Source organism: Nelumbo lutea, chromosome 1 (assembly GCF_056320005.1).
Source record: "Nelumbo lutea isolate HS-2025 chromosome 1, American lotus-T2T, whole genome shotgun sequence".
Classification (NCBI taxonomy): domain Eukaryota; kingdom Viridiplantae; phylum Streptophyta; class Magnoliopsida; order Proteales; family Nelumbonaceae; genus Nelumbo; species Nelumbo lutea.
Window position 1 is genome coordinate 173787132 of NC_142684.1, and position 21338 is coordinate 173808469.

Genomic DNA, 21338 nt, shown 5'->3' on the forward strand with positions numbered 1-21338 from the left:
TACACATATGGTTCATTCTCATCCTTTACATCACTTCCCCAATTGCAGAAGGTCCAGGATTATCCATACTGCTGCCATCAAAGTTTAGCTTCAACTTCAAGCACACTCTGTTTGAAGGTGTCCAATCCTCTTTTATTTTTGGTTTTTTAGAAGAAGACCCTGCTATCGTCCCCCCCCCCCAACTTTTAATAATGTCATCCATAGTGAAGTCCAAGAATAGTTCCAATGTCTTCACCGAAAAAGAGCAAAAAACCATTCCCAAATACAGCAAATAAATAGACAGGAAATTATGCGGGGGTAAGAAATTTCACCCTTATACATTATACACCAGCTAGGGGACAAAAACCAATGTGGTCTTTTTCTTTGCAACATATTACAAGTATTGATGCTTCCATGGAAAACTTCCCAACAAAAAGCACTGACTTTTGGGGGAATAGGAACACGCAACACTTCATAAAAAAATAGGACAGAGAAGGGAATGGCCACTAAGGAATTAAAGAAGGATTTACAAGAGAAACCGCCATCAGGATTAGGAAACTAGGAAACCACAAATGGCCATCTCCAACAAAATCATCAAGGATGACCCCACAGCCATAGAAAATATAGATCCTAGGGTAGTTCCCTAGGTACCAAAGCCATATTTCCTTAATAATTAATCATAATTTTCATAAGAAAGTATAGAGTTCATGTTAAAGTATAGAAAATGTGTTGATTAGACAAAATTTTAAGTTCTTCCTTACTTATTGGTTCAGGTTTTAAAGTCTTTGAGGGTTCAATACAGCATTTAGCAATGTTTGTATTGATTAAATCCTAACAAATAAGAAAATAATAAAAACAAATTACTATATGAACACACAAAATGAATATTTTAGTTTAATAGTGCCCATTTTATAATTATAAAGTCAAAAAATAAATAACAAAAAAGTATTTTACAATACATAGTACAAAACTGCTTGGTGATTAGGCAAGGCGAGCCTCAAAGGGTGCCTTGTCGCCTAGGCGTCGCCTTGACAACTATGATCCCAACCATTCTCTAATAGCCCATGAATGCTAGTCACGAGTCATGACCTTGTGCCAAAGCTTTTCAACCACTTATCCAAAAGAGAGATTTTTCTTACTCACGTTACCTATTCCCAAGCCACCCTCCTTCTACTCACTTTTTACCATCTAATCAATTGGCCTTTCTTCCCCTCCCCCAGTTGGCCAGTTCCCAAAGAAAATTCCTCATTATCTTATCAATTCTTCTCACTATCACCTGATGATGTAGGACCAGCTCAGTTCTAGTCCTTAGAGAATGTCGAATGGTTTCTTGGATCAGAATTTTATGGCTGTTGATGGCTGTAATGGCTTCTTAAAGGAATAAGAGAGAAAATACCTGGAATCACTCACAGGGTGCCTAGAATCACTCTAGGGCATGGGAATCACTCACCATAGCTAGCATAAGCTGAAGAAAACTCAATAAACTTCATTGCCTTTGTGTAAAACGTCCATACATATTTATAGACTTTAAACTCATAACAATCCTAGGAGTCAAACTGTTAGACTCAAAATAGTCTTAGGAGTCAATTGTTAGACTCAATAATCCTAGTAGGACTCAAACTAAACTGTCATATCCTATTTCAATTCAAAGAAGACTCAATAACTCTAATCCTACTTATGCAATGACTGAAATTTTAAATATAAACAAACTATAACTAGACAAATTAAACCCTATCATTGGACCCTACTGAAAAATTATAAAATAGCAAAAATACCCTTGGTGTTTAATAATAATTCAGTCCAAATTCCAAGTGCAATCACTATGTCATATCAGGACCTGTTGTAAGGCCTTCTTCTTTCTAGAACAAGTCTTCAAGGGTGTCGATCGATTCCTATCACCCGAGGCATCTTAAACACAAGCATTCAATGCACAAGGAGACTTGCTAGGGTGGACTTAATCAAGGTTAACCTACCCCCAAGCGAAATGTAGTTTCTCTTCCATATAGTTAATTGTCTTTCTATCCTTTCTACCACTGGAGCCCAAAAGCTACTAGTTCTCAGGTTGGTTGGCACCTAAAGGTAAGCCTAGATACTTCAAAGGCCAGTCACCACACTCACAACCTAAAACCACCACCATAGACCCCAACCTTCTTCTTCAAAATGCATACCTACAATCATACTCTTACCCCAATTGGCCTTCAAGTTAGACATTCTTTAAACAATCTCACCACTAACTTCAAATTCTCAATTCTCAAATCATTGTCTATACTCCGCATAAGAAAAAACTATTATATCATTTGCAAATGGTAAATGGGTTACTACACCCTATCTCTTCCCACATTCCACCTCTTAATCAATTGCATTCTATCAGCTACCAAAATCAGTCTATTCAACACATTTGCAACCAAAGTAAAAAGAACAAGTGATAAAGGATTACCTTGCCCAAATCCCCTCACTGCCCAAAAAAAGTCCCTCATGATTCCATAAACCATGGTGTAAAATGTCCCTAATTCCCCTAATATTTCCAAAACATATTTCCATTTCCATGGATGGCAACACAAAATTTTACCAGAATTGACATATTCCTCAATGACCTCCATGGTTGATCTCCCTAGCTTAAACCAAAATTGATTTTCTAAAACATTTGTTTGTTGTAACTTTTGCTCAATTGTTCTCTCCTAAAGTTTCATAGTATGGCTCATGAATTTAATTCCACGATAATTTATAATTATTACAACTTTGTGTATCACCCTTGTTTTTAAACATAGGTATCATAGTGCTCTTTTTATATAACATATATTACACGCATCATTTTATAATATTTATATATTATAAATACATAATACATGTATGTATATTAACATGTATATTCAAGGCAGGGCCCTAGGCCCAGCCCACAAATTCTTAGACCCAATGTAGGCCCAATCCAGAAAAGGACTTGACAGCTTGCAATTTGAAAAATATACAACACTTCATAGAGTAAGATGGCAGGATTAAGATGTAGTTAACAAACTGAAAGAACTTAGTTAACTTGAGAATAAATTTCAGCATAATTTAGATCTCTATAACCTAAAGAACCATACATAGATTGAAGTAAAGAAAAGGACTTGACAACTTGAAATTTGAATAATATATAAACCCTTCATAGAGTAGGATGACAGAATCAAGATGTAGCTGACAAACTGATAGAGCTTAGTTGAGTTGAATAAGTTGAGGATAAAGTTCAGTAATTTCAGCATAATTCAGATATCTATAACCTAAAGAACCATACATAGATCTGAAAATCAAGTAAGGAAATAACTATATAATTAATTATTTAAATCTATCCACAATTGAATGCATTTGTAAATAAATTATATCAGGTTAAACATAGTTCTCTCCTGTGCAGCTGTGCTTATAAAACCTCCCCCTAGATAGTAAAGGACAATTTGAAAGAAGCCAGGAACAAACTCACAATGTTCAACGTCTGGGGGACACAAAATATCACTTGTACAGAAGAATGATTTACAATGTACTTGACAGCATCTGGACCTGTAGAGGGGAAAAACACACAAAAAAAAATTACAAGCCCATGGGCAAAGTAGGAAGGGATCCATTTAAAGCTCATTCTGTTGTCAAGAACCTACCAAGAGTGTCATATAAAGGAACTGATATGTAAGAATATGCTGAACAAGCATGATCAACAATGAGCCACTCCGGTCTGTTGATAAAATATAGTCCAATGCAAGAACCCTGCACACAAAATCATAAAGTACAAAAGGGAAAATCAGGTTTTATAATGGAAATGTAGCCCCATGGATACTAGTTTTAGATATGCAACCAGGCATTCATAACATGGAAAAGATCAGGAAGAAACAAACAAATTCATAAAACAAAGTAAAAAATGCTCAAAAGATCATCCAACCATAAACCCACTTTTGGTATTCCATGGTATATTAGGCCAGAACCTATTGCCGCTCGATCAGTACCTGCCTCTCCATATGTCATCCATTTGTACCTTTGAGTGCAAAGGATACATCCAAATGAACAAAAGAACATCAATGAGAATTTGATTTGTAATTTTAATGTTATAAAACAACTTACTCTCCAACTGTTCCATCCACCCGAACTCGTGTACCCAAATATTTGTAATCCTGGAATGTCTCAACTGCATGCCTAATTTCAAATATTAGAGGAAACACATTTAGGCCTTTTAATTGAGAAAACCAAGAGTTCGGAGACTCCAAATTAATTGAGGAATGAAGAACAGAAGTGATGCTCACACAAAGTTGTCGTGCAAAGTTTCAATTTCAGGATGATCTGGAAATCTACTAACAAGCTTCAAAGGAGATTGTGCAGATCTGCCATCCAAGACTGATATCATAAACAACTCTTGAGAAACTAATTAAAAGGCATTTGAAGGGGAAAAAAACAGAGGACAACCTACCTGTACACATTCCACTTTCCTGTTTGCAATTTTTCTGGAAGTACAACACTATAGCCCTGCCCTGTTCAAGATTTTAAGCCAAAATGCACATAAACATAGAAGCAGGGGATAGGAACAATAAAAATCATGAAGAATTGCAATCTCCTAGTAAGACTGAACCAAATTGGCCCGTCATTAAGGACAAGTGTTTCTCAAAAAGATAAGTGTTTCTTAATTAAGCAAATAGGATCCCTAGAACAACAATTCAAAGAAACCAAAAGGAATGCCAAAGAAGCAGAGTATGACAAATTCCATAGGTAATGTTGAGAATGGTTAGATGGGTGTTTTTGGTCTTTTCGGTCTTCTTCTCTTTTCTTATACTCTCTCAGTATTTGGGCACCCAGATAGGGGCCTTCTTGAAATTATAATTTTCTCACATTACAAAGTAATCTTTTGAGAGTGTGAATAGTAAATAACACACACGTCTTGACACTTGCTCTCTTCTTCTCTTCTCTTCTCTTCTCTTCTCTTCTTCCTCTCTCTTGAAACCCTAGTTTCTACAACTTGGTATCAGAGCGGGTAGAAGCATTTGGGAGTTGTTCTCAGCTGATCTCCTACCTGAAGGCAAATTGCTGACGTCAAACACCCGCGGATGACATCAACAGTCCGTACAAGTGCCGGCAGCAGTCTATGAAACCAGCACAATTTGATGCGCCCTGATTTTAGAAAAATTTTGGTATGACTCTTGTCATCACATGAACCTTTTATGATTTTTGGTGGTTTTTTCAAGGAAAAAATTGCAGAAATTCCAGATCTGATGTCGAGCCATGTACAACAGGTTCAATGATATTTTTCTGCTGTAAAACCATGGTTTTCAAAACCGGACCAGACCAGACGGTTGGACCAGAAAAACTGGAAACCGGTCATCCCCCGGGTCCATTTATACTATAAACCATCAATTCCTTAAGAGAACCATTGAAAAGTCAAAAAACCGCTGACCCGGGCGGTCGAACCGCTAAACCGTTCGACCCGGACAGTGGTTTGCGGGTTATATTTTTTATTTTTGTTGATCTAAATAAAATAAAATTAATAAAAATAAAATGACTCCCATATCCCCGACCCCAAATATTACGAATGCTTAGGGTTAGAACGACCCCCTTTTTCATTCTAACCTTCCCTCCTCTCAGCCCTCACACCCAATCCACCACAACCTACGGCGTCCGATGGCAACACACAACAACGATGGCAATTCACGGCGACCGGCGACGGCGGTCAGCTTCATCTATGGCGGCCAGCGTTGATTTTGCAGCAGGTCAAGCCGTCCAGTAGTAACAGTTACGGTAGTAACAGGTCCGGCAACCGACTTGTAGCGATGGCCGGCGGTTTTGCAGCAACAGACAATTTTGCAACGACGGGTAGGGGTTTCTAGTGGCAATACCAATTGCAGGCTTGCAGCAGCACTTGCAACAGCAATCACCTGCGACCAAGCCCAAGCCCACCGTCACACCACCATTATCAGCGGTGACCATCTTTGTTGCTGGTGCCATGGCAGGGGCAGTGATAGCCAAGCTTGAGCATGTCAAGGAATTCATAGCTCAGAAATGCAGAAAATTTGTAGCCCCAATTAGCCCAGAAGCTGTCGTAGTGCGAACCATCAGAAACTTGCGTAGTTTCCAGTAAATTATTTCACTCAGCCCGCCTCTCTCATGACTTTCCAGATCAACCAACCCGGATCTGCCCTCGCAAGTCTCTCAGCATTGTGGGAGCAGAGCATGCAAAATCCAGCAATGGATCTTAGAAGCTTTGAACAGCACTACTCTTTCTCAGGATTCGGCGGGGTTATCTTACGCTCTCATTGTCTGGGCTGTCTGGGCCATGATCTTTCTGAGCCTCTTGCAAAGACCTTTGGTGTTTGGGACCTTATTGACGGTGGTGGCAATTTCAAAACTGGATATATTCAGGTTCCTCTGATGATACAAATTACAAGCTTGATTGATTTTCTGTTGCTTCCTGACTTCCTGTCACTGCCCCGTTGGTTGCCATCGCCAATATAATTGAGCGCTTAGTCCTGTCACCATCTTTTGTCACTTGGCATCGGATTACCTCTGGTTCTTTTTCATGCAGTCTTTGGAGTTAGAGATGATGACGAGGATTTCCAGAGTAAAGCTAATTGAATTCAGTCTTAGATTCTCAATTTATGGATATAGGATGATCTAGTGTTCTATTAAGGCCCTCCAACAATGTCATAGTCATCTAATAATCTAATAATCTGTTTGTTTTAAATTCTATTCATGTTGGTTTCCTTTATTGTTAATTATTTTGATAGTTTTATTTTTCTATATTTTTTAAATTTTTGTGTTTTTTTTGTATTTTTTAGAATTTTTTGTATTTCAATTTTATAGGGAATGCATCGTGACTGTGAATTGATGCCAAATTCACGGGCAGGATGTTGTTTATAGGGGGGAGAGGGCTAGTAGTAGGGAGGCTGGAATTCAGAATTCTACATCGTGTGTATCCGTACTTCTCTGTTTAATTTTATGCTATTTTTCTATTATTTATAAATATATTTTTATTTTTAATTTATTTATGATGTCACGAGTTGAACCGTTCGACCAACCGCTTAACCGGAAACTGGTCCCCTGATCGGTTTTGTTTCTAGTTCATTTTTAAAAACCTTGTGTAAAACCTAGACCATTCAGGTCGTTTTTCAATTTGGGATTGACGGGAAGTGGTCCCGTAATTTTTTGAGCACTGTGTAATTTTTGGGAGACTTTTTTCTCCCTCTATTTTGCCACCAACCTAGTTTTTTGGGTCTTCCTTTGGTTCTTAACCATGCGGTAACCTAGTTTTTGGGTCTGCAACCTCGGTTAAAGTGTTGGGGGTCCTTTTTGGTTGGTGAAAAGGTGTCTTGTTAGAATATGGAATCATCTAAGGATTTTCAGATGGTTCTTGGCGTGCTCCCCGGAACTACAGATATTTCCAGTGGTATGATAACTACTGTTAAACTAGATAGAACTAATTTTTTTAGAGTTGTCTCAATCTGCTAAACTTACCATTACTAGGAGGGGTAAACTAGAATTCATCACAGCAAGGGAAGGGAAGCCAAGTCCTGAAGACCCGAAATTTGCAAGGTATGAACAAGACAACTCTCTTGTTATGTCATGGCTGATTTGCTCGTACTCATATTGCCCGAAATTACATGTTTCTTCCATCTGCCAAGGATATCTGGGATAAGGTTGTTGCTACTTATTCCCAAGTTAACAATATTGCCAGAGCGTATCAGCTTCGGAGAGAAGCTTCCAGTATGCGTCAAGGGGAGAGATCTATTGCAATGTATTTCTCTCCTCTACAGTCCATCTGGGAAGAAATGGATCACTTGAAAGCTCTAGTTTGGAAGGACCCTGAAGATGGTGAGCAATATCGAAAGTACATAGAGGAGAATAGAGTCTTTGAGTTTTTGGTAGGCTTAAATCCAGAGTTTGATTTCACCAGCAACACATTCTTAGTGCAAACATTGTCTCTCTTGCTACTGTTTACTCTTTTATACAAGGGGAAGAAAGCCAAAGAACCACCAGGATGCAATCATCTATGAGTGATCATTCTGCCTTTATGTCATATCGACCCAAGCAAAATACTAGCAAACATCCCATTGTAGAGAAGGTCGAGGATGTTATTTGTGAGTATTGCAAGAAGCCAAGACAAACTAGAGAAAGGTGTTGGAAGCTCAATCCTCATCTAAAACCGGAGAAGTACAAAACCAGGAAGAAGGGCAATGCGCACTTCGCTACAATTGGTAATGATGCTCAGCCCTCAAATGTGCTTGACTCCTCTGATATGATAGACAAACTCAAGAATATATTGTTGCAGCTAAAGAAGGGTGGTACATCATCCTCATCTGGTTCTGGACTTAGTAATCTATTTAGTTCATATGCCAAGACCACCTCCTTTAGCCCATACATTGTAGACTCTGGGGCCAGTGCCCATATAACTGGTATGCCTTCACATTTTACCTCATGTAAGTTAACCCCGGGGAAGGGCAAGATTACTGTTGTTGATGGATCTCAGACTCAAATCTCAGGTTAGAGTGAAGTCAGAATCACTAATAACCTTTCTCTTGACTCTGTTCTACATGTGCACCAGCTACAAAAAAGAATTTATTGTCTATTAGTTTTCTAACAAAATCCCACAATTGCTCAATGACCTTTTTTTTTTCAACCACTATGTTTTTCAAGACCTGAGCACGGGGAAGACGACTGGAAGTGGGCATGAAGTTGATGGAGTCTACCTCCTAGATGGACCTTCAAAGAATGGATTGTCAAGCCAGACTGAGTCTTGTTCCAATGAGAAAATGAGTTTTGAAATTAGGGGTGGCAACGAACCGAACTTTTCACAAGTTGCACGAGCTCAGCTTGTAAAAACCTCGGCTCAGCTCGGCTTCATCCGAGCTCAAGCCCAATTCAGTGGCTCGATTATTAAACAAGCTGAACTCGAGCCTACTAGAGCTCAGCTCGTGAGACCTCGCGAGTTGGCTCGAATATATATATATATAATAAAATTATAGAAAATAATATATATAATAAAAATATTATAATTATTAATTATTATAATTCTTAATATTTTTAATATAAAATAAAAATTATTTTATAAAATATATAATAAAATACTTTTTATAAAATATTAAACAAGCTGAACCGAGCCTAGCCAAGCTCGAGCTTATGAACTTTTGACTCAAGCCAAGCTCGAGCTCAAGGTTCTGGCTCAAACCATGCTCGAGCTCGAGGTCGAGCCTTGTAGAATATTCTCGAACCGAGCTCGAGCCTGGTACTATTCAGCTCGGTTCGAATCTACTCCTATTTGAAATTATGGCATTGTCACCTTAGTCATATTATCAATTCTGTCAAGTTTTTGTTTCCAAACTTGTTTGATTCTGTGTCCAAATTGAATTTTGAATGCGAAGTTTGTCATTATCCAAACAATGTAGAAACACATATTTTGCAAGCAGTAAAGGAAGTAATGTTGCTTTCCATTTGATCCATACTGATGTTTGGGGCCCATATGTTGTCCCTTGTATGGGGAGTACAAATATTTCATTCTCTTCGTTGATGACTATAGTCGGTATACATGGATTTATTTAATGAAAAGTTTCCTATAATTGTTCAAAACTTCATGAATATGGTCGAAACACAATTTGATAAAAGAGTTAAGATAATAAGATCTGACAATGCCAATGGATACTTTGAACATCACTTGCATAGATTTCTTGAAGACAGGGACATTATTCACCAAAGTTCATGTACTCATACTCCACAACAGAATGGGGTGGTTGAAAGAAAAAACAAGCATGTGGTTGAATTGCTCAAGGCTTATTGTTCCACACTCATGTTCCAACTCATTTTTGGGGTGATGTTGTTGAGACAGTTGTATATCTCATTAATAGACTCCCATCAAGGGTCCTTAACCTCCATTCTCCTCATCAACTACTCTTTCCTGATGAACCTCCTCTTAATCTACCCTGTTAGAGTTAGCCGAATAAGGGTAGATTAGTCAACTCACCTTTTGTTAAGTTATGAGCTTATGTGGCAATCTTATTAGAGGTTCTCTATCCCATACGTATGTAGGGGCAGTTTAGTCCTTGTACATTTAATTAGAAGCCTAATCACTATTCAAAGAGAAGGAGAAGAAGGAGAAGAGAAGAAGATGAAAGAATTGTCGAACCTGATAGCTAAACCCTATCAGTCGACCTCTTAATAGTGATTAGGCTTCTAATTAAATGTACAAGGACTAAACTGCCCCTACTTAAGTATGGGACAGAGAACCTCTAATAAGACTGCCACATAAGCTCATAACTTAACAAAAGGTGAGTTGACTAATCTACCCTTATTCGGCTAACTCTAACACTCCCCTTCAAGCTGGAGAATATATGTCATATAATCCCAGCTTGTTACATATATAGTTAACTCTCCCTGAGCTTAAGGCTTTTGTAAACAAATCTGCCCACTGATCACCTGAGCTTACATGTTCTGTGCTTATCTCTCCAGTAAGAACCTTCTCCCTCACAAAGTGGCAATCAATCTCTATGTGCTTTGTTTTCTCATGAAAAACAGGGTTGGATGAGATATGGAGCGCAGCTTGATTGTCACAGTACAACTTCATAGGTTTATCTATGTGGAACCCGATTTCTTGTAGGAGATTCCTTAACCACACTAATTCACATGTAGTGTGTGCCATGGCTCTGTACTCGGCTTCAGCACTGCTTCTAGCCACAACCGTCTGCTTTTTACTCTTCCACGTCACAAGATTTCCTCCAAGAAATGTGCAGTAACCTGTAGTAGATCTTCTATCAGACACAGAGCTCACCCAATCTACATCCGTGTACCCAACTACTTCAAGTTTTCCTCCTGGTTTATACAATAGCCCACGGCCCGAAGCTCCCTTCAAATATCTTACAATTCTAAAAACTGCATCCCAGTGAGATATACAAGGGTTCTGCATAAATTGGCTCACCACACTGACTGCAAAGGAGATGTCTGGTCTCGTGATAGTCAAATAGTTCAGCTTCCCCACTAGTCGTCTATACCTTCCAGGATCATCAAATATTTCCCCTGTATCACTGCTCAACTTAACATTTGGTTCCATAGGAGTCTCAGCCGGTTTTGCACCTAACAATCCTGTTTCATCCAATAGATCGAGAACATATTTTCTTTGGCACAGGTTTACACCTTGTCTTGATCTAGCAACTTCTACACCCAAGAAATACTTCAATGTCCCAAGGTCTTTTGTTTGAAAATGATTTTGCAGAAAGATCTTAAGTTTGTCAATCCCCAATTTGTCACTACCAGTTATGACAATATCATCCACATAGACCACTAATAGAATCTTTCCAGCTTCTGAGTCATAGCTAAACACTGAGTGATCAACCTGGCATTGTTTCATTCCAAAATTCTTCACCACTTCACTAAACTTCCCGAACCAAGTACGAGGCGATTGTTTCAACTCGTAAATTGCCTTTTTCAGTCTATACACCTTACCAGCCTCCCCTTGAGCAACAAACCCAGGTGGGTGCTCCATATATACCTCCTCTATAAGGTCACCATGAAGGAAGGCATTTTTTATGTCAAGTTGAAATAAGGACCAATCATACATAGTACGAGGCGATTGTTTTAACCCGTAAATTGCCTTTTTCAGTCTATACACCTTACCAGCCTCCCCTTGAGCAACAAACCCAGGTGGGTGCTCCATATATACCTCCTCTATAAGGTCACCATGAAGGAAGGCATTTTTTATGTCAAGTTGAAATAAGGGCCAATCATACATAACTGTCAGGGAAATTAACACACGGACAGAGCTAATCTTAGCCACTTGAGAGAAAATTTCCATAATTTCCATATAGTCCACTCCATACAACTGTGAATACCCTTTAGCAACAAGTCTGGCTTTCAGACGCTCCACACTACCATCTGGCAAATATTTAACAGTATACACCCATTTACAACCCACAACATGCTTACCAGGAGGAAGAGTATTGAGCTCCCACGTGTGAGTATGCTGAAGAGCAGAGTGTTCCTCCTCCATTGCCTGCCTCCACCCAGGTGAACTAAGAGCCTCTTGGACATTGTTAGGTATGGAAATAGATGACAATAGTGAAACAAACTGGCGATGTAAGGCGGAAAGGCGAGATACTAAAACAAAATTGGAAATGGGATGGAGAGTAGAACTATGTTTACCTTTCCGTAAGCAATGGGTAGGTCAAGTCCTGAAGGTTCAGCAACAGGAGAAACGACAGGATCCGCGGACAAGGTAGAAGTTGGAGGGGCCGGTGTCGTTCGACATGTATACACTTACCGAATTAGTGGTCGTTTAGTAGGTATCTGCACTGGATGAGGTGACGAGTCAACTCCAACAGGAACACCCGGAACGGGATCACTGACCGAAAGAGGAAGAGGAAGTAAAGGTGGAGACAAAGATGCTTCAGTTCCTGAGAAAAGGGAACAGACTCAAAAAATGTGACATCAGGACAGATATAGCACTTCCGAGTAATGGGATTGTAACACTTATACCCTTTTTGAGTCCGAGAGTAGCCAAGAAAGACATACTTAATGGAGCGTGCATCCAACTTGTCTATTCCAAGACTCAAATTGTGAACAAAGCATACAGAGCCAAAGATACGAGGTGTTAATGGAAAGGGAAACAAGGTGGGGAACAAGATAGAGAAGGGAGACCGACCATGAAGAATAAAGGAGGGCATCCGATTAGTGAGGAAACACGCAGTAAGTACAGCATCACTCCAAAACCGTTTAGGAACACTCATATGATGAAGAATAGACTGAGTTGTTTCAAGGAGATGACGCTTCTTCCGTTCAACCACCCCATTTTGTTGAGGAGTGGATGCACAAGAAGTTTGATGAATGATGCCGTGCTGTTCTAAATACTGTTGAAAGGAAGTTAGAAAATATTCACGACCATTATCTGAACAAAGAACTTTGATTGGAACACTGAATTGTGTACGTATTTCAGCATGGAATTATTGAAAAATAGAAAATAATTCACTCCTTTCTTTTATTAAATCAATCTATGCCATTCTTGAACAATCATCAATAAAAGTGACAAAATACTTTTAACCATTATAAGACTCTATTTTGATCGGGCCCCAAACATCTAAATGAACCAAATCAAAAGGACTCAACATACGACTTTCAACTCTAGGACTGAAGGAAACACGACAATGTTTCCCAAATTGACACGACTCACACTGTAACACTAACAAATGACTCAAAGACGGAACTAGTATCTTGAGTGCCTTGAGAGAAGAATGTCCCAGTCGACAATGCCACTGTAGAGGAACGAGTGAAGTCTGAAGTGCAACTAACGATCCACCACCGTCAAGGTAATACAATCCACCAGCTTCATGCCCCCCACCAATCTTCTTCCCTGTCCTGAGATCCTGAAAAACACAAGAGGAAGGAAAAAAAAAGTAACAGAACAGTTAAGAGTCTTGGTTAATTTACTAACAGACATAAGATTGAATGGAAACTTAGGGACATATAGAACAGATGATAAAGAAAGAGAAGCCATGTCAACATTGCCAACACCACAGATGGGAGAGGAGGAACCATTGGCAAGGGTAACAGTTTGAGATGTGGAAGTTTCAGAGAGAGAAGAGAACACACCTGGAGTCCCGGTCATGTGATTAGAGGCTCCAGAGTCAATAATCCAAGGAGAGGTTTTAGATGACAGGCAAGCTATACCTGAGTGGGCAAGAGTAGCAGTAATGTGCTGTGAAGTGGACTGAAGGAACCACTCATACTCATCACGCGGTACACTCACCATCTCCCTTCTGGAAACAGATGTAGATGTGTAAGGAGTTAGGTCTGCCTGTTGATTATCACTGACATCAACCCCACCAACAATAGCATGATTGGCCCATTTAGAGGGAGGGCGGCCATGAAGATCATAACAGAAATTTACGGAATGTCCTTCCCACGGCCTTGTAGAGCTGCCTTTTTCTTTGCCACGACCTCCCCCTGAGTCACGACCACCACCACAGCCAAATATGGAACCACCACGACCTCCTCGGGAGGCATGTCCTCCCCCTTTCGTACCACGTCCACCTCCTCTGGCTATCACAAAAGCTGATCTATCAAACTGTGTGAGATTCTCTATCTGTCCCAAAGAAATCCTACGAAGCCGAGCAAACACTTCCTCAAGTGTAGAAAGGGTAGAGCCCCCAATATTTGGGCTCTAACTGGTTCACACTCTGATTTCAACCCCACTAAAAACCTTGTGACATCTAGTTGTTCCCTCTGTTGTTGCTGAACCTTAACATCTGGAGTGAGAGGATGATAGACATTGAGTTCATTTCTGAGGTTCTTCATACTTGCATAGTACTCTTCTAGGGTTTTATTTCCTTGTTGCAGACCAAAGTACTCCTGATAGAGCTGATATACCCTTGTAGTATTATCTTGCCTAGAATACAACTTCTCGGCATGTTCCCATATGTCCTTAGTTGTATCTAAGAACATGAAGTTGGCACTTATTTTGAGTTCCATAATGTTCCATAGCCATGTTATGATTTGAACATCCTCCTGTTCCTAATCATCAAACCTAGAGAGTCAGTCGGTGGTTTATCTTCTTTCACATGCTTCACTTTTCTCTTTGCCTTGAGAAAAACTTCCACCGACTTGCCCCATGGAACATAGTTCTCACCATTCAGTTTAATTGAAGTCATCTGTACACCTAGATAGTCAAAGGAAACCACCACACTAGGTTTCTGATCACTACAGCCATCTCCCATTGCTGCCATGATACTCTTTCAATGTTGTCTCTAATCTGAATTCCCAATCACCAACTAAGTGTTGTTGTCAAGAGTTTGATGTTCCAGAACCTACACCAGTCCCTAAACACAATGATAGATACACGCGCCTTTGTTCTTATCCACACCACCACTGATTTCACAAAAAAAAAAAAACACAGACTACACCGACATTAATTCAGCACTTACTAACCACATGCAAGATCTCTTACAACTACTCAATAGAGTGTGTCCATCACAAGCACCACCACACAGCCATAGCTGTCGCACACAACACAGACCTACTTTAACGCTTTTAAGAGGGCACCACAAGACCAACAAAAACTCAACTAGTACCATTGCATTACACCTTGCACCATTCGGCCACCTACAATAGCAGCCCTTACACCATTTGGTCACTGTAAACACAGCCTGTTCTTGGAATTTTTCCAAGAACCAGGGCAACAACCAACCTAGTTCTCTAGGTTCTGATCAGTCCTCTCAAGTTCTTGAAGATTTTCAACCCAAAAATACCAACAGCACATAGAGGAGAGATAACCAACCTTCGTTTGAGAGCTTCAACCAACCATTCACTGCTGAAATTGTTTTCTTAGGAAAGGAGGTTCTGTGCACCAGAAAAAAAAAAAAAAGAGTTGTGATGTTTCAGGCCTGGGACGAACCACTTTTCTCCATTGGCAGCCCAAGAGAAGAAAAGGAGAGAACTGAAGTTGTCACGAACTGAAGTAGCTACAATAGCACGAACTGAAGTTGTCACGAACTATAGTAGCTATAGTAGAAAACATGGTATCAGAGCCACTTTGACCAAGTGGTCTAGTGTTCGATTCTCGTCACCCCCATTATAATAAATTAAGTTTCAGTACAAGGTATGGGTGGGCCTGTGCTGTCCATGCTTCAAGCCCAATGGGCTTTCGTGTGAGGGGGCATGTTAGAGAATAAAACCTATTCAAGGACCTCACTTAAAAGCTTAAGCTTTTAGGTTGAATGGTTCTTTGAGATACCCCTTAAGATCTTTGGTTGTGTTTGTTTTGTTCATGATATGAGTCCTTCCCATCACAAGTTTGACCATAAATCAGCTGAGTGTGTATTCCCTGGTTACTCTCTAGTTCAAAAAGACTATAGATGCTTTGATGCTATCTCTGGCAAGATATATGTTTAAAGATGTTACCTTTTTGGAATCATCTTCCTTTTTTCAATCACCTCGTCCTTCTCTTCAAGGGAGAATGTAAATAAAGATCGGACTCCCTTATGCCTTTCTATTCTTACCTCTATTCATCCCTCTCTTCCTACCTCTATTCCTCCTCCTCCTCCTATGTATCGACCTTAGTCTTGGCAGCAGTTTTTCATCAGGCGCAATAAGAGGGTGGCTCCTGAAGCAAAATGCCCATCACAATCTGATTCCCCAAACTCAAGTAATCTTGAACCTCCTAACAATCTTATTATTGATTTTAACCTTGATCTTCCTATTACCATTCGAAAAGGGAAGAGGACATGTAGCAAGTATCATATCACTAACTATGTGTCTTATGGTGCTCTTTCACCTTCCTATTGTGCCTATATTTCTGTTATCTCTTCTGTTTCCATCCCCCGCAATACTACAGAGGCAATGCAGTGCCCCCACTAGAAGGAAGCTATGAACCAAGAAATGAAGGCCCTAATAAAGAATTGGGCATGAAAGATTGTTTCTTGCCTTAAAGATAAGATTCTTATTGGGTGTAAGTGGGTTTGTACTATTAAGTACAAGGCAGATGGCTCAATTGAAAGATACAAGGATCGGCTTGTAACCAAAAGATACACTTAGACATATGGCATTGATTATCTAGAAACCTTTGCTCCAATTGCTAAAATGAACTCTATTCATGTGATCAAGTCTCTTGTCACCCATTACTCATGGCCTTTATATCAAATGGATGTAAAGAATGCCTTCCTTAATGGGGACTTACAAGAGGAAGTGTATATGGACTTACCACCTGGGGTAAGTTTTCCTATCAGTGATGAGAAAGTGTGCCACTTGAAGAAGTCTTTGTATGGGCTAAAACAATCTTCAAGAGCATGGTTTGACAAGTTTAGAAATGCCATCTTAAAGATTGGATTTTCTCAATCTTAGGCTGACCACACCTTATTTATTAGAAGAGCTGATGGTAGAGTAACAATGTTGATAGTATATGTTGATGACATTGTTGTGACAGGTGATGATATCACAGGTATCTCAGTTAAATGCATTCATTGCTTCTGAATTTGAGATTAAGGACCTTGGTGATCTCTGATACTTTCTTGGCGTTAAAATTGCAAGATCCAAGAAGGTTTTTCTATCACAAAGGAAATGTGTACTTGATTTGCCATGAGGTTGGGAAATTAGGGTGTAAGCTTGTAGAAACTCCAATTAATCCCAACCACAAGTTAAATTCTACTAAAGGAGAAGTTCTTCCAGAGAATGGGTATATCAGAGATTGGTAGGACGTCTTCTGTATTTTTGTTTAACTAGACCTGACATTTCCTATGTTGTTGGAGTGGTTAGCCAATATATGCATGAACCCAGGACATCTCATATGCAAGCAGTTAATAGAATTTTAGCCTAATTGAAAGGGTGCCCTAGCAAAGGGATGTTGTATTCCAACCACGGCCATCTAAAGATTGAGGCTTACACAAATGCCGATTGGGTAGGGTCCATCGATGATACAAGATCTACATCCAGTTATTGTGCCTCAGTTGGAGGCAATGTTGTTTCCTGGAGAAATAAGAAATAATCTGTGGTTGCTCGTTCTAGTGTTGAGGCAGAGTACAGGGCAATGGCTCATGGAGTGTCTAAATTACTTTTGTTGTTGAAGACCTTATTGACTAAGATGGGCATCCAAGTAGATGCTCCAATGAGACTATATTGTGACAATCAAACAGCCATAAATATTGCTCACAATCCTACCAAACATGATCGTACAAAGCACATTGAGGTGGATAGACACTATATTAGAGAAAGAATTGCTAGCAAAGAGATTTGCCTTCCTTTTGTAAGGTTAGAAGGCCATCTAGCTAATTGCCTCACTAAAGGTATTCACCATCCAAAGTTTGCTAAGAACCTTGTCAAGCTGGGTATGATTGACATATATGCTCAGCTTGAGAGGGAATGTTGAGAATGGTTAGACAGGGGTGTTTTTGGTCTTTTCCTCCTTTCTTATACTCTCCCAGTATTTCGGCACCTAGATATAGAGGTGTAAATTGGGTTGTGCCGCCTGCGGCCCGGCGCAATGGTTTGTATATTTATATATATTTTATATATATTATAATTATACAATAATATATAGTATATAATATATTAATAAAATAAATTTTGTTTTAATTTTATTATACTAATTTATTTAATTACCGCATATATAAGCAATTTTATACACAAAATGCATATAAAATTAAAATTTTAAGTTTTTTTGTCAATTTTTTTAATAAATAGCTTTGTCCCGATACACGGTCCAACCCGGCCCAAGGCTCGGCCCACGGGCCAGCCCAGTCCGTGGCACGGCATGGGCCCACATGAGCCTGGGCCATGGGTTGTGCCAGGCCAACCCCCAAATTTTTCAACAAGGAGGGCGGCACGACCCACGATGGCCCGCGGGCCAGCACTTTGTGCAGGCCACCCACGAGTTTACACCTCTACTAGATAGGGGCCTTCTTGTAATTATTATTTTCTCAAATTATAAAGTAATCTTTTGAGGGCGTGAACAATGAATAACACACGCCTCTCGACACTTGCTCTCTTCTTCCTCTCTCTTGAAACCCTAGTTTCTGCAATTGGTTACTTTACTCCATGTATAACTAGTGAATTGTGAATATAAAGTAAAATACAAGTTGATCTAGTAATAACTAAGCCATTTAAGAATTATTGTATTTTATGCCCTTAGCAGGTTAAACTCAAATACACAAGTATGCACATATACACCGCAGGTAAAAAAAGTTGAAAATGTTGCAGCTTTTAAAATTTGGCACTCCCAAAATTCAGTTCTGCTCCATGAACCCACTCGCTGCATGATCTGGTTACTAGAAGAACTAATTAGTTCCCTAAACTAATAAGTAAATGGAAAATTGTGGTTTGAAACATCAAGTGCAAAAAGTATGGTGGAATTCTACTAAAATTAGTAAATAATAAACAAAAAATAATAGAAGATGATGATGATACCATGAAGTACCATGGAAACCATTTTTGGTAATCCTTAACCTATTGTAGAACTTAAGCCTTAAAAAAGTGAAAATCATGCATCACCAAGTTTGTTTTCTAAAATTCTAAGGACTTATTTATCCCATTCTTTTGAGATAAAGGAACTCAAAAACAACCCATGAATGGAAGAGACTTGATTAAATGAGTTAATAGGGTTGCTAAATCCATTTAAAAAGTAAACATGTGGAGGCTTCAAAAACCACATGTCTTCTTGTTTTATCCCATTCTTGGTGCACTAGTAAAATCTCACGCAAGCATGAGAGAGAACTTAGGCTCTAGTCTGAGTCTCTAACAGAAGCCACTTTGTGTAAAAATGGTAAGGTTAGGTACTTAGGTTTGCATCCAATCCACTCCTCCCAATAACTGGAATAACACATCAACTGTAGGGTTTCAATTTGGGCAGGCTTGGTTGAGCTTTTATTAGAATTTCAATGTGCCCAGGCCAATGCCATGTAAATTCTTCAAATAGGGTACAGACTTGGACCTCTAATCAACCGCGTACTATACTACATAGTTTCACGTATTTCATTTCTGAACCCATTTTGTCTTCAATTGTTTGTTGTTATTTTGGTGCAATATTGCCTCACCTTACTAATTATTTCATTCAAAAACATGGTTGTCTTATCTGTTGCGCAAAACACATAAACACAGATTCAAATGGCACCCAAAAATGGGAAGAAAAAGAGAGATAAAGAGAAGTAAATAGAGAGACACACAGATTTATGTGATTCGGCTTAAATCTTACACCCACGGACGAAGGAGGAGCAGAAATCATATTTAAAATGAGTACAAAGCTGTTTACACATAACCTCAATCTCAGAAAACCCTAAACCCCAAACTCAGAAAACCCTAAACTCCAAATAGACTAAAAAATCGCTCAATTTCTCTCACAAGCCAAATAGAAGTATAGAAGAGAAAAGCCCCGAGTACATAACTCTTCTTATCTGGATCAGACCCATAAACTGAATATAGATTGCATCCATAACAGTTATACTTCTATCACAAATCACTATAAAATTTTGCCTTCGGGTTTTTTTCTCAACTTGATACGGTGCGGATTCATGAAGAGGGTGGCAACAAATAATTCAAATCACAAACATAACATTATCTTTTTCTGAGAACGGGGTGCTGTAAAGCCAATTTTATAGTCAAAGAATAAAGTGTCTAGTTCTGAAAACTCCGCTCCGATTCACAGATTAAGAAGTTCGATCAAAGATTCGAAAGTGCGTCAAAAATGCCCAACCATTAAATCCTCTCCTCTTAAAAAGCAGTGGGGATTAAAAAGAAAAAAAAGCTTTTTCAACTCAGAATGAAAAGTAACTACGAGACTACGAGTACGACCACCAGAAACAAGCAGAAGAGCTACAAACCAATAGCAATAACAAAAAAGCGCATGATCATTAAACACGACTGATTTGACATGTTAACCCGTATTCTGCAGGAACCCTAGCTCTAGCAATAGAAACAATAACTAGAAGGCCTCGCTTCAGTTGACCAATATCCCGGTTTCAAAGTCGGATTTATTTACTCACGCATTATCATATAGACGCTAGCAGAAAGAAAAAGTTACCGCTAACGAACTCTCCAGCAGTCTCGTTCGTCCGAAGCTGCAACTGTGTGTCGCCGGCAGTGGAAACCAGATAGCCTTGAATTGCTTTCAGGCGACGGCAAGCGGGTGAATCCATCGAATAGTCGGGGACAAAAATCTGCGTCACTGATTTTCGGATTCGTACGTTCTATCTTTAGGTCAGAATTTTTTTACGGATGGTATCTGCTTTCTGTTTTGATTGGGATTCCCGTTTAGATTGACATCACGTCTCCGAGCGGAAATGACGTGCACGGCTTGGACAAGTGTCGAGAGCGGCTTCGGTTGGTGTAACCGTGTAAGCCCGTGCAAAATGGGATTTTTTTTGACAAATCCCGAGTCCGATCCGAAAATACAGTCCCGAGGTCAGGCCTGCAGGTCTAATTACATGGTCAAGTCCGATCGGGTGCGGGTTGGACCATCGGGCTACCCGACCCATGAACAGGTTTACACGCAATGAGTTACTAGTACGAATACATCATCTCCGGTCAAAACAATTGAATTCGGAACCCAATCCCTGAGCGTGATGGAAAGTGCAAAAAAGCCATCTTCGAGGAACATAACTAACAATTGCAATTCATCTGGTGAATTTGAGCTTCTTTTCGAGGAGAATTCATCGAGGGAAACAGTGTCCGACACTTCTTCATTTTCTTCCCTAGAGCTCGAGGAAGGGGAAGAAAAAAAAATATGGGGAGATAGAGAGTGAGAGAGAGAGAGAGAGAAATGTGAAGGAATTTGAGGAGATTACCGCCTACTATTCGTGTATGCAAGGTCAATAAAGATGAACAGTGCTTTTCTTCCGGTCGTTGGAATAATTATTATGAGGGTAGTATGAGGATTAAAAAATATTGTAACGGAT

General features: G+C 39.5%; 1 protein-coding gene across 2 annotated transcripts in view; it reads right to left on the reverse strand.

The window, feature by feature from the left end:
- Nucleotides 1-20785, reverse strand: part of LOC148879278 (long chain acyl-CoA synthetase 6, peroxisomal-like) — a 73802-nt gene extending 53017 nt beyond the window's left edge. Inside the window, exons 1-7 of one of the 2 annotated variants that reach the window (XM_088960773.1) lie at nucleotides 20465-20785; nucleotides 4406-4466; nucleotides 4242-4319; nucleotides 4063-4134; nucleotides 3895-3976; nucleotides 3606-3711; nucleotides 3434-3510 (exon numbers count right to left, since the gene is read on the reverse strand). In XM_088960773.1, coding sequence (XP_088816899.1) covers nucleotides 3434-3510; nucleotides 3606-3711; nucleotides 3895-3976; nucleotides 4063-4134; nucleotides 4242-4319; nucleotides 4406-4466; nucleotides 20465-20579 — 591 coding nt within the window. In that variant the 5' untranslated portion in view covers nucleotides 20580-20785. The remainder of the gene's footprint in view (nucleotides 1-3433; nucleotides 3511-3605; nucleotides 3712-3894; nucleotides 3977-4062; nucleotides 4135-4241; nucleotides 4320-4405; nucleotides 4467-20464) is intronic. The other variant, XM_088960772.1, reaches the window with a different exon arrangement.
- Nucleotides 20786-21338: the final 553 nt, after the last annotated feature.